At 44.5% G+C, this 13,004-nt stretch overlaps 1 protein-coding gene across 9 annotated transcripts in view; it reads right to left on the bottom strand.

Annotated features, from left to right (window-relative positions):
- AFF1 (ALF transcription elongation factor 1) overlaps positions 1-13,004 on the bottom strand; it is a 75,048-nt gene that overhangs the window by 17,292 nt on the left and 44,752 nt on the right. For all 9 annotated transcript variants that reach the window (XR_009933223.1, XR_009933225.1, XR_009933226.1 and 6 more), the window contains exons 8-15: positions 9,302-9,356; positions 9,136-9,173; positions 7,561-7,717; positions 5,402-6,280; positions 3,712-3,809; positions 1,605-1,854; positions 711-802; positions 72-135 (exon numbers count right to left, since the gene is read on the bottom strand). Coding sequence is in view for 5 of the 9 variants with exons in the window: in XM_062493053.1 (XP_062349037.1) it covers positions 72-135; positions 711-802; positions 1,605-1,854; positions 3,712-3,809; positions 5,402-6,280; positions 7,561-7,717; positions 9,136-9,173; positions 9,302-9,356 (1,633 nt within the window). In the remaining 4 variants the exon portion in view is untranslated. The remainder of the gene's footprint in view (positions 1-71; positions 136-710; positions 803-1,604; positions 1,855-3,711; positions 3,810-5,401; positions 6,281-7,560; positions 7,718-9,135; positions 9,174-9,301; positions 9,357-13,004) is intronic.

Genomic DNA, 13,004 nt, shown 5'->3' with positions numbered 1-13,004 from the left:
TCCCACACACTCAGGCAAGAAGGCTGACTGCAGGAGCTGGTCAACATTCCCAGCACAAGGTCAAGACTTACCATTGCATCAGCTTTGTGCTTCAGCCTCTGGGCCTGTTCAATGTAGTATTCCTTTGAATGTTGCCTAAATTGGGGACAGAGAGGAAAAACAGATGAAAAAGGGTAGGATAATTATCAGTTTTACTTCCTTATCTAGAGGGTGCTATGGGTTGATTGATTTCTTTAAAAACATATGTTGGACTAATGTAGAAAATTTACATTCAGAAATAAAAAAACACCTAAGGTTGGGCTTCTATGGGATCAAATTAATTTCCTCATTGCCATGGAAAGGCAGTACTTACATTCCTTACTATCATTCCTCAAGTACAGACCCGTAAATACATTTTAATTGGAACAAAGTAAATTTGGCAGCAACCATACACTTTTCTGAGACCAAAACTTGCATTCAAGCTACCTGCTTACAAGAGAGATGTAATTTCTAGAGCAGCTTCTCTTAAACCAAAACTGTTGCAAAACTATAAACTTCTACTTTGTGGGGGGTAGGCATGAGAAGGCAGTACAAGGCAAGTCTCATACATCTCTCCCCCACTTTCCTCCCGAAGAAGTGCTCAGGAAAAAAGCAGAAGCCAGGGTGGCCTCATGGCCAGCCTTTCCTCATGTCCTCAGAAAGTAAAAATGAGGAGTCAAAAAAACCCTTACTTTTCAAACTTGAGCAGAGGTCTCCTTGGCTTAGAGGTACCATTTGGCAAAGAAGGCACTGGGAAAGGCTTTGTGACATCACCTGCAGATCCCTGAAAAAAGACAGACATACAGCTGATTAGAGAGCTATGCCTAAACCAATTCCAAAGTCTGGCTTCCCTAAATTTCAAGTGAAAATGTTCATCTGTTCCAAGCATAGTCTATTCTCCAGGCTCTCTTCCCCAGCAAACCCTGCTTACTTCTCACCTGACTGCTGGTCATGCCTAACACCATTCAAACTTGTCCCAAGCTCAGAGAAATTCAGCAGCAGGTTTCCTTGCACAATGACTAAGAGAGCAGTGAGGCTTCAAGCAGCACAGTTTTCATGTCCTCTAGCCAAGGCAGAATGGCAAGATCTATTCACACTTATTTCCACCTTAACCACACAACAATTGCTGATTCCCCATTACTAACTACAGAGAAAAGGAAAAAGCAAGCAGTTAGAGCCAGCTAATAGAGTGTCCACAGTCTAGCTTAACACACACAAAGCAACATCCAGACCACACACCCTGAGCCTCCAGTGAATAGCCATGTAATCTAATTTTGTAACCCAGAAATGCAAAGACCCAGCTGCAAGGATCATGAACCATTTTATAAACAAGTTATAAAAGCTTATACCTGGTTTGCAGTTCAATGCCACAGGCTACTTGTTTTCAATCCCCTATTTCTTTTCATAAACACACTTATTTTTGCACCAATACACAAGTATTGTATTTGCAGTTGCCTACAATCTGAAATGGTGATTAGCATAAACATGATTCTCATGCCTTTGGTTTTTACAGAGTGTGTTTCTGAGGAGAATCACACAGCACCCAGATTGGAAGAAACATCCCACCATTCATCCTGGACACCTACTTTGATGCCCTTCGACAGCTCTGTATGATTTCCCTCCACTTTCCTGTGCTTGGAAAACAAAGGATCCTTGTGGTTACTCTTGTTCCTGGCAGGGTTATCCATGGCAGGCAGCTCATCAGTCTCATTTCTGGATCTCTTTTGACTCTTTTGGGTCATCTTGGCTGCCTTTGGTGCAGGTTGTGCAGCAGACGCAGCTGGCAGGGGCGGGAGCACATCCTTCTTCTGAGTTTCTAATGAAGCTTTTGATGCTCTAGAGATGGGAAGGAAATTCATAAATATGGTGTGCATACAATGTAGGGATTTTTTACAAACTTACTTACATCATGTGCCAATTCTGTTTAAACTCCTCTGGAGGTGTGAGATTATTTGTTTATACAAAGAATTCAGCAAAAGTGAAATGAAACTTAAGGGGTTTCATTGTTCTTTAGACAGCAAAGCTTCACCTACCATCAACATACAATCAAGCTGCTTTTCAGGTAGGAATAATCCTCTGAACTTGTCCTTGGAGCAAACACTTGTAACCAGAACATCAGGATACTGCAAAAAAACCATGCCTCCAATACAGCCCCTTTTCACTCAGTGAGGGAGGCAATTGCAGTGACTAAAATCCCTGGGAAAAATTGCCCAACAAGGCAAATGAACTGCAGCACTGCCTGCCTCATCCCCTTCCAGCAGATCGTATCTTCTGTGGTCAGAGATACTCACCCTGACACTTGATCCTGTATGTGCTTTGACAGAACTAAACTGAGTTCCTCCTTTAAGACTTGCCAGATTAACCAGACAACACTCACAAAGTTGAGAGAAACTTAAAATGCTATGCTTTTAAATGGCAGAGATTATCACATTTAACAACATTAGACTTCTGATCATTTGAAGTTAGGATGAGCAGGGAACTCTGGCAGCTCTAAGTAGCACCAAATAGTTCTAAATTTTGCTTTACCACTGCTCATTTACATTTTTTTATTCTATTTCCTGAAGATTCTAAGAAAACACTGAGCAGGGAATCCCAGCTCATGGACTGCAACATCAGAAGAGGAGGAAATGAAGTTTAATGCAGTGAGGATACTGAGGTGTGATGGTGCACATCCTGCCTCATTCTGTTGTGCATGGGATAATCCTCTCCCCTCTTTCATCACACACTTTTTCCCATGGTTTGGACCCCCACACACACATCATACATATGCTCCCAAGCTTCTCCACCTTGGCACAGCTGATGCACCACAGAGCACAAAACCACCACCTGACTTGCCCAAGCACACTCTCTCCCCAAAAACGCATCCTTTCCTTCCCACTCCAAAAGCCAGAACACGACTAAAACAGGTGCTCATTCTCACTGAGAAAAATGGAGGAATAAGTCCCAGAATTAAAGCTCTTGCAATATACCACAATCCAAATATCCCTTCACCCAAGTAAATGTTAGTCCCAATTCCTCAGTGCTTCCGGAGCACGTCAGTGTTTTCTCTTCAGAAAAGCAGTTTACAACTGTTGTCAGGACACAAACCTCAACACCACATACCAACCCAAGCCAACACCTCAAATTCAAGCCACAAGCAAGCAGGAATTGAATGCAGTAGCCCATGACTGAGGGATGAGTCTCCCCTCTTGGGAACACTGCCCAGTTGGAAACATGCTCTTAGAACCACTCACTCAAGCAAAGGCCTTGCCAGAATGCTGGCAGTGCTCTGGTATGCCAATTACAGGGGAAGCTCCAGCAGGGTTACCAGAAGCACTGCAAATGCTGCACAGGGAAAAATGAGGAATTCCTGGTCACAAAGGCCACCTGAAATTCCAGACAGTCAGGACTCAAAAGGGCATTGTGTCCATTTTGTGTCCATTGGGTCACTTAGGAGAGCAAGACAAAGCCAACAGGATAACTTTAGTGGGGAAGGGAAATGCTCACTGCCCTTACCCACACCTACAGAGCTGCTTTCTGGACTGGTTGTTTACAGGATGTAAAGGCAAATCTGCTGTAGATTAGGTTTCAGAAGGAGCATTATATTAGAAACAAACTCATGAGTATAAGGACAGGAGATGCAGTTCCTTGATCTAAGCTGTTTAGGAAAGACTTGGATTTATACATCCTGCCGTTCCACCACTGTATACTCACTTCAATTTACTGGAGTCTTTGTTAGATGAAGACTGCAATGATTTTGTTTCTTTTTCTGAATTCATTTTCTTCCTATCAGTCTCCTCCTTCTCTCCCCTCTAATATGAAGGGAAAAAAAAGGAAACATAAAATCACTTTAGGTTTTCAAAGTTCATATAAAACACAGACCAACACAGCTAAGTTTGAGTGAGCCTGGTTAAAAGCAGAAGAAAAAATACCTTATTGGAGCCAATTAATTGCAAACCCACAGCACAGAAAATACAGATTGCAAGCTCATTGACAAGTAACCTAAAATGACATTTTATCTAATTTTGCTTGGCTAGATTAACTGCTTTGTAGTGACAGGGATGGAACTGCTAAACATGTTGCTGCTAACAGTAATCAAAAGCAAAATCAAAAGCATGTGAGCTAGGTCACACAGATACTCCAGATGTGCAGGGAGGGTTCGTTTTTATCACCAAAATGCTGATATAGGTGAAATTTTAAAGGTGGGGTCTCACCAGAGAGGAGCAGAGGAGCAGAATCCCCTCCCTCAGTCTCCTGAGCACACATCTTTGGATGCAGCCCAGGACACGTTTGACTTTCTGGGCTGCGAGCACACACTGGTAGGTCATGTCCAGCCTCTCATCCAGCAGAACCTCCAGGTCCTTCCCCACCAGCATGCTCTCAGCAGAGCTCTTCTCCCAGTCTGTCTCATGCCTGGGACACAGCCAGCTTGGAGTCACTCACAAGGCTGTGCTGTGACACAGTCTGCCTCTGGCACGGCGCTCAGGACAGGGCTCCAGCACTGAGATCACATCCTTACACTGTTTTTCAGGTTCCACACAGCCACAAAAGATGTCTGACAGCTGTACCTGACCCAGCTGGCTGCTGTGAGGTCCCAAGGGTAGTGATGCACTGACAGAACTGACAGTGAGGCTCTGAGGGGGGCTTCCCTGCAGTCAGGCACTGAGATTGCAAGGGGAAGACATGTCTAACATCAAACAGCTCCTCTGCTGTGTCTCTTAGACAAAAGGAAAAAATGTGACAGATTGACTGCCTGTTGCCCTTTCTCTGCTCTGCAAGAACAGGAATTTCTGGGGTGTCCCAAGCTTCTTCACCATCTCCCTTCTCTTCTCAATTCTCCCTCACAACTCAGGAAATTCATAAAATGGCAAAACTAAATGAAACCCATACCAAGTGCTGAGCCACCTGCTCTGTGAGGAGGACCAAAAAGGGAGTGAGGGACTGAAATATCCAAAGGGAATACCCAATCCCCACAAGGCCTGCAGACAACTCTTTGTGCAGCTGACCCAGCTGGCTGGAGGTATATTCATCGTCCTCTCCCTCTGGGAGTCAGCTTTTCAAAGAACACTTGTGAGCAACAATCACCTGAGTTAAATATAGGGCTGTCTCGTAATTCAATGGAAAGTGAGTGCTACAACTGGTTTTATTGTCTGAGAAAACTAGGATTTCGAGAAAACAGAGCAAAAATATATTCTAAAACACCCAAGCATATTAGACAGCTTACAGGGCTTTCCATTTGCTCAGGAGGGAATTTGTGACCAACATGAAACATCTGCAGACAGTTTTGATTCACATTCCCCTTGACAATAGCTTTATAGAAGAATAATGGCTCTACTCCCAACCCATGAAGTGGGAAGTCCACACTTGGTTCTTGTACAAACCAACCTCCCACTCCACCTCTCACCTTCTTTTTTCCAAGGGACTCCTCAGGAGTGTCCGTGGCTTTCCTCTTCAAGTCCTGTTTCCTTGTACCAGGAAGATCCTTGGTCTCTGCTTTCCTCTGGTGCCCATTTTTCCTGGGGGGCTGAGGGACTTTTTCCAGGTGACAGAGATCTATTTTCACCACGAGGCATTCACGGGGTGGGGGATCCCTCACTGGTGAGAGCAACTTCTCCCTGAGAGGCAAGGGCAGTTTCTCCTTGGGCAAATCCTGAGGCCTGTGGCTGCTGGTCCTGATGGGGGTTGTGCCCTGGCCCTGAGGAAGGGAACTGAGAGCATCACGTGCCTGGGCATTTCCCATGAGCCTGGGGTCCGAGAAGGGTTTGGCATTGGCCTGGTGGGAGCCCTTGTCCTTTTTTTGCTCAGAGGGCTCTTGAACTCCTGGTTTCAGGTCCTTTCTGTCACTGGATTTTGTCTTCACTGTTTTTTTGACTTTTGGCTTGTCCCTGAAAGACTGGTCAGTGACCTCCAAAGGACCAGACTCACTCTCCACCTTCAAGCCTCTCTTGGGCCCCTCGTGCAGCAGGGGCTTGCTGGGCCCTTTGATCCCCACGGTCTTCCTGGGTGAGGGCTCCCTGGCATGGGCAGGAGGCTTCTGGCAGCTGTGTTTGGTTGGAAGAGGAGCCTCCTGAGGAGCCCTGGTCACTTGGCTCTTGTGAGGAGGCTCCCTCAGCTCCGTGTGCTGCTGGGAGGAATTGTTGCTGATGCACTGCTCCTGCTTCTTGCCCTCCTCGCATCCATCTCCACGGACAATGTCACTGAGGCTCTCAGTTGGCACTGCTGGTGGGTTCACCTTGGTCAGCCAGTTGTCAAGCTGCCACTTATTAGGAGTTGGTGGCTCAGGCTGCAGACAAAAAGAGGAAGGAAACATTCAAAACTGATGTCTTTATGGGCTGGTTCCATCCTAGCGCAGCTTACCAGAGCCCAGGGACTGCTGCCTAGAGGTCTCAAAGTGTTTGCTTTTGCCTGTGAAGAACTGACTATAAACAAACAGGCCATGTGCACTAACTTGCTCCAGAGCATCATGGATGAACAGTTGGCTGAATAAAAAATGGACAAAAAGGTCAATGGCAAGTAGCTAGAACATCATTAGTATTTTCAGGACAAACCAGGCAGAATTTAGTAGAAGAGGAGAAGCGTAACATCTTCCTTCAAAGACACCATATTGCAGTGGGCCAAGTCTGTAACTGAACTGCTGGAGAGCAGAGTATTAGAGTGAGATGGCTGTCTCAGAGCTTGTTTTTGGCTTCTCCCTGTTTGTGCACTTCTAAGGTGAAAAGAAAGAGCTCGAGCTGAGGCAGGGGAGGAAAAATAACTTACAATGGGTTTTGTAAGAGTACCTCAAAACTGCCAGTAGATTGTTTTGCATCAGCTGTGGTCTGCAGACACAGCCATGTACTTCCCAGTGGCCTGAGAATGTTTCGCAAGCTGGAAGAATTGTTTGAAAGAATGGGACATGAGCACTCCTGCAGCAGATTTTTTTAAAATGCATGGTCTCACAATTGTGAAAGTTTAAGGCACCAAGTTCTGTTGGTCTGCTTTCCCCAGTAAATGCCTCAGAAATGCCATTGCAGCAGTATCCAAGCCAAATTCAAGAGCAGCAAGACTAAGCACATTCCAGCCCTTCCTGCAGGTCTGATCCCTTCAGCTGCAACCTGGGAGAAGCTGAACCTGTCACTCAGGCACAGAAGCTGCAGGGAGGCAGCAGCTTCTCTCAAATTATCAGGAAACTGCTCTCACCCTGACACTGCCCATAAAGGCACCCAGAAATCCTGCACAGGCAGAGGTGGGCCCCCCACAGCCCAGCTATACTTCCCATCTGTGCCTTCTCTTATCTCCCCACTGATTCCTCCAGGAGGGCTAGACAATTATACCTAAGGATACAGGAGAACACTTCCAGGTTGGGCATCTGAAAGTCTAATTATGTTCGTACTAAGGGTAACTAAAGTTGACAAACTCTAGAAGGGAAGCAAAGGGCAAGAAAAGTCAAGTGATGCAGCAAAGATGTCAAGGGGACACCTGAACAATGACAGTGTTTCAGGTCTCCTGCCCTGACTGCATTGAGACAGCAGAGTGTGAGGCAAGGGTCCGTGTAAGCAGCCTCTGCCTTTCATATGCATTCACCTCAGGTGCTGGTGCTCTTGGAGGGTCGTTTGCTTCACTGTCACTCGAGTGGCTCTCTGTCTCCGAGTCTGAGGAGCTGTCTGAGTCACTGGTGCTCCCTGACTCCGAGCTGCTGGAATGTGCTGATGCCACACTCTTGGGCTGGGACTGTAAGGAACTGCAAGGCCACCGTGAGATAAAATTAGAAAGCAGCGTGGCTGAAGGTTACTTATTATATTGACAGGGCAGTATTCAAAAATAACTGAAACCCCATGTTTTGTCACAGAGACAAGAGGGGAGAAGGCCAGAGAAATAGATTGGCATATTCAACAAATAAAGCACTATAATACAAAATCGCTGGAGACAATAAAACCTTCAACTCCAACCCAGTCAAAGATGTAGGCAGGATGCCACTGCTACGATGTGGAGCTGCATTTTGCCAACCAAAGTTGAAAAACCACTGAAACTGCCCAGTGCTTTTCTGAAAATCCCAACTCTCAAAATGAAAAACTTCCAATAAAAGTGAACAAGGCAGGAACATCTATTTCAAGATGGTTTCTGTTTTTTCTGTTCTCCCCCTTAAGTTTTCCCTTCATCTGTGTTACTTGGTCATGCTGCTGTACCCACTTCATTAATAGCCACATTAGGCAGCAGCATTTCTTGCAACACCCTGCTCTAACAAAAAGTGGTTTCCTCCACACTGACAATGGAGTGGATGGACTCAAGGAAGAGCTGCCCCTTGTTATGCACAGTGTTTTTCTTTGGATTCAGGCTTACAAAATTAAAATGTAGATATTTTAATTTATTTTTTCTACTTTACTTTCCTACATCAGTGTCAACACATTTGTATGAGTTGGAGGCAAGCTCTTTGCTGATCCAAGACTGATATCATGAGATCACACCTATTTTAAGAGTTTGTAGAGTCACACATCATGCCAAGTATTGGTGTGCTCCTCTGCAAGTTTGACTTTGTAGACCACCCTTGTGCTTGAAGAATATGCATATCAAGCCAAAAAATCTATGTCAGTGCTCTCCTATAGGAAAAATGTTGAGCTTTTCCATCTTTCTTCCTCAAATGCTGGCATGTGGCTGTTCAGTCCATCTTGAATATTGCTTCTGACTAACAATATGTGGCAGGAACTGCTTACAATCAGCTTCCTTACCAAGAAGAGCTGAAACAGCCTCAATGAGTCTTTCTACCCCTTTCCTGTTCTTTACCCACTTGGCTGTTTTGGGCTTCCTTCTGAGCTAAAACTGGACTCGTATCTCACCCATTGACCCTACATCTGAAAATCCCATCAGCTGCAGTGTGATCTAAAGACACTGGTGGAGGGGAGGGGGAGAAGAGAAAGGAGCAGTTGAGGAAGTACAGCTCTGGTTCATAGGCAGAAGCCAGCATGCCTGGATTATTCATTTCTAGTTGGAGCTTTCCAGAAAACCCCACACTACTAAAGCTGACTTTCAAGAGCAGCCAGAAACCAAAGTCTGTAGCTACAAGAGAAACCAGGAACCCTTACCCTCCTACCCCACATATAAAAAGCAGTTTTGTTTTTCTCCTTAAGTGGTCTAGCTAGTAGTTTGGGAACAAACCTGTACCTTGGAGGAGCAAATGAAGAAGGTGACTTTTCGACAACCTGTTTTGTTCACAAAGACAAAGAGGAGAGGGGGAGGAAAGGTTAGCTCAGAACTCAGAACAGTGCAACAAGTGGTGATGTTTAAAGGGAAGTCTGTGTGCCTAGTGTATAAAACAGCTAAAACCGACTTGATCGTCACCACTCTCTTCACTATCACTGAGCTGCAGGTCGTCCTGGAGCATTCTGAAAGACAACCAGAAGATAAATATCAGCCAAGGCAACCACATTTTGAAGCAGCAGACACTGATAAAGACTTGGTTTGTACTTGCCAAAACAAACCAACCACCCCCACCCTTTCTGAACATCTGGCACGCTCAAATCTAATAAACCCTGTCATTACCTGAAATGAATGGTTAAAATGTTTTACTTTTTTTTACTGGTACAATAAGAAACTCTCATGATATCAGCCTGTACTGGCTCCCCAGGGGACAGAAAGTATCAGGAGCACTGGGAGCTGTGCATGTTCTCACACTCTACTCTCAGGGGCTGTGAATGTTTCTTCTGTCCCAGGGGTTCTCGTTTTGCTGCTCAAGTCTCCTATCACACTAAGTCAATGCCCAAGTCAAGCCTCCCTCCCATCTCTTCTCTGCTCAGTGAACTCCATGCTCCTGCACATATCAGCAGTACTGGTGAGCAGTTCAGCTACTCAGAGCAGTTTACAAGTGGGGAGGCACAAGCCCTGTTTCACTATTGCTAGATAAGACAGCAGGCTGCCCACAAACATTTCCAAAAGCATCATTTCGTCCTGTGTCTGCAGGTAGAAAGTACTGTTCGCAATTTCAATATATTACCAAGGTTCTTAAAAGGCTGAAGGGAAGGAGAGGGACCCAAAGCTCTCCCAGACTGTTATCCCCCTCTCTGGCAACTGTGCAGGCATCACAAAGGAGTTAAAAAATAGGCAGGCAAAACTCAGCTATTCGAAAGTATCGTTATTCAAATCTTGAAACTAGCTGGCAATTGACTCCTCAACCCAGAGGATTATTCAAGTGTCCTTCCAAAAATGGAATCTAAAGCTTGGGAGCTGAGAAAGGGATTTTAATCAATCAGGTCAAAACTCTGCTTATTTCAACCTCACTTCAAATCAAGGGCTTTTGAAAGAAATTTTAGAAAAATTTAAGAAATTTTTCTTATGGCCAAAAAAGAAAAATAGGACTCTGACCCCTCATGACAACATGTTTTACAGCAAGAAAACAACTATAAACAATCTCCAGAGGGCCACATCACCCTGGAAAAAGGGGGAGAAAGTTGGAAAAAGTCAGTGCTTTCTTTGTTCAGGCATTTTGACTGCCATTCCCCTGAGCTCTACCCTCCACTGCCTCATTTCCTCACACACCTTCTCGCTGGAAATCACCTCTTGCCTCTTCATTTAGAGTAAACACTGGAGGGAAGCACTATGAGACACCACCTTGGAAAGGGAGAGCCCCAAATTTCCTACAGAAGGAAAACAGCCTGCAGCAATCCTGCGTGAGCCAGCTGTGCTTGTGGGCCAGAGCCCAAGCTCACTGCCAGACAGATGAGGCACAGAAATTAAAAAGAACAGTGGCAGTACAGGCACTCTTCACACTTCTGGGCAGTTTGGCTAATCATCTACTGGTATCTCAATGGATTCTTTTTATTTTCTTTTACAACTCCTCAGGGGAAGGAGTCCTTCAAAGATGGTAGTGAAGAAACTTTCAGGGATGCTAAAAGGTTTAATTTTTTTATTTTTTTTTTTTAGGGGTGGGTTTTTTTTGTTTTGTTTTGTTCTGTTCTGCTTTAAGAATTGTGGACTTATTTGCTTTAGAGGTGAAAGGACAATCACAGAATCATAGAATGGTTTGGGTTGGAAGAGACCTTAGAGATAATTTAGTTTCAAACCCATGCTATGGACAGGGACATGCAAAGAGACTACACAGATCTCTTTAAATCTGATTAAACTGTTTGTAATAAAAAGGACTACCTTTCCCACCTGAGGTGCTGGTAAATAAAATGCATAAAAGAACACTGCAACTACTTATGCTCTATTTGGGATCAAGGAAGAACACTAAAACTTCAAGTCATACTTCTGCAAGGGTAGACAAAGCCAGCTTCCCCAAAACAAGGTTTTGACAAATTGTTAAATAGCCTAGTTAAAGAAAATAAATCTGCCTTAATAATTTTAATGCTCCAGTTAGCTCAGGAATTAATAGATGCCAAGGTTTCATTTGCAGGACCTGTTCATCTGCAGCTTATATACACACCATTAATCTCCCTAAAGCTATTTAAAGAGCTCTTTCAGTGAGAGAAGCAGCACTAAAATTATTTTCACTTGCCAAACAACCTCACTGAAAGCACAGGCTGGTCCCCCTCTGCTAGCCAGGTTAAAGATGCATCACTAAGAATGAGCTGGCATCTCCCCTTTTAAAAGAAGGGCTGCTTCCATTCCAGCACTGCCAGGTGCAAACTTCATGGCTGCATTCAAGAATGAAATCCATCTGGGAAATCCCTGCACGCTCTGAAAAGCTGAATGCTTAATTTGGGCACACAGATGCCCTGGGATTTCATCTTCTAATTAACCAGCACAATCACTGTTTGTTTTCAGCCAGCTACACTTTGAAACACAAGCTACTGCAGGCAGCTGAATTTTCAGACAGTCACGTGCGCTTTGAACAGCACAGAAAGCCAGGCCTGTTGTTCCAGAGAAAACAAACACAAAAAAGAAGGGATGCATCTCTTCAAGGGAAAGATGTAGAGAAAGTCCTCAGGCAAACTTCACTTGGACACAAACCCAGACCACCCTGTTCCTCCTGCTTCCACTGCCTTTGCCAACCATGGGCTCACATATCCCTTCCAGATGAGCTCTGGCTCTGAAGTGCCCGGCAAGGATGCTGAGCAGAGAGGGGATCATGGCTAAGGACAGAGCTCCATACCACGCCAAATTTACAGTTCTGGCCCTGTGGGTTAAGAAAGGAGTCTTTTCCAATTCTTGTCTGCATAGAAAATCTCTTCTCTCTCTGCTGCCTGGAAAACAGACTAAAGGGATTTTTACAAGCAGCTGACAACTGAAATAATGATGATGGTCATAGGGTAGCTGGGGAGGAAGGCACAGGCTGGAGCAGTTGGAACTACTAGTTTTAGTAGTGCAGTGAAAATTTCCAGACATCATTGAGGAGGAGCAAACTGGGGTGGATGAAAGTGAAGCAAAATAAAGAAGAGATTAAGCGAGTATTTGACTACTCAGCAAGACACTATCCCACTCTCCCAGTGAGGGCTCCTCTGCATTATGCTGGAACAGTAGGAAAAGGGATCTTTAACAGACCCTACAGAACTTGAGTGAAAAATTCTCGAATCTCAACCAAGATGGAGATAGGCTTTTGCTGTTACTTGTGACTAGCCCAGTTTTGTTTGTTTTTTAATTAAATGATTTGTGATAAGGAAAAGGCAAACAAGTGGAGTAAGCTTTGTACACTATAGTTTGCAGCCTTCCACGGAAGAACATCTCATGGAGTAACAAGATCTTTATGTATCATATGAACTGACAGACATTTAAATTTAACAGTTCAGCAAGCGCCTTGCACAGGGACCCCTGAGCCTTCCAGACATGAAAAGATTTCTGTTTGTTATTCAGGGCTCAGAACCTAGAAATGCTGCATTTGGCCAAGTTAATCCTAAAAGACTATTGTCAGCCCACACAAAAACGCTTTCAAGCAACTTTTGTAATTAACCTAATTAACAGATAACCACTTTCACCTACAAGGACAGCACCAAGTTACTTTATATACCAATATTTTTTTTTTTTGCTTTTAAATTTCAGCCCTGTTTTTTATAGTTCTTGTAGGTGTAGCATTACTAGCTCTCCCAGGCTTCAAAACA

Source organism: Cinclus cinclus, chromosome 5 (genome assembly GCF_963662255.1).
Source record: "Cinclus cinclus chromosome 5, bCinCin1.1, whole genome shotgun sequence".
NCBI classification, from domain to species: Eukaryota; Metazoa; Chordata; class Aves; order Passeriformes; family Cinclidae; genus Cinclus; species Cinclus cinclus.
Note: the sequence above shows the minus strand (reverse complement) of the source record. Positions and strands in the feature narration are given on the sequence as shown.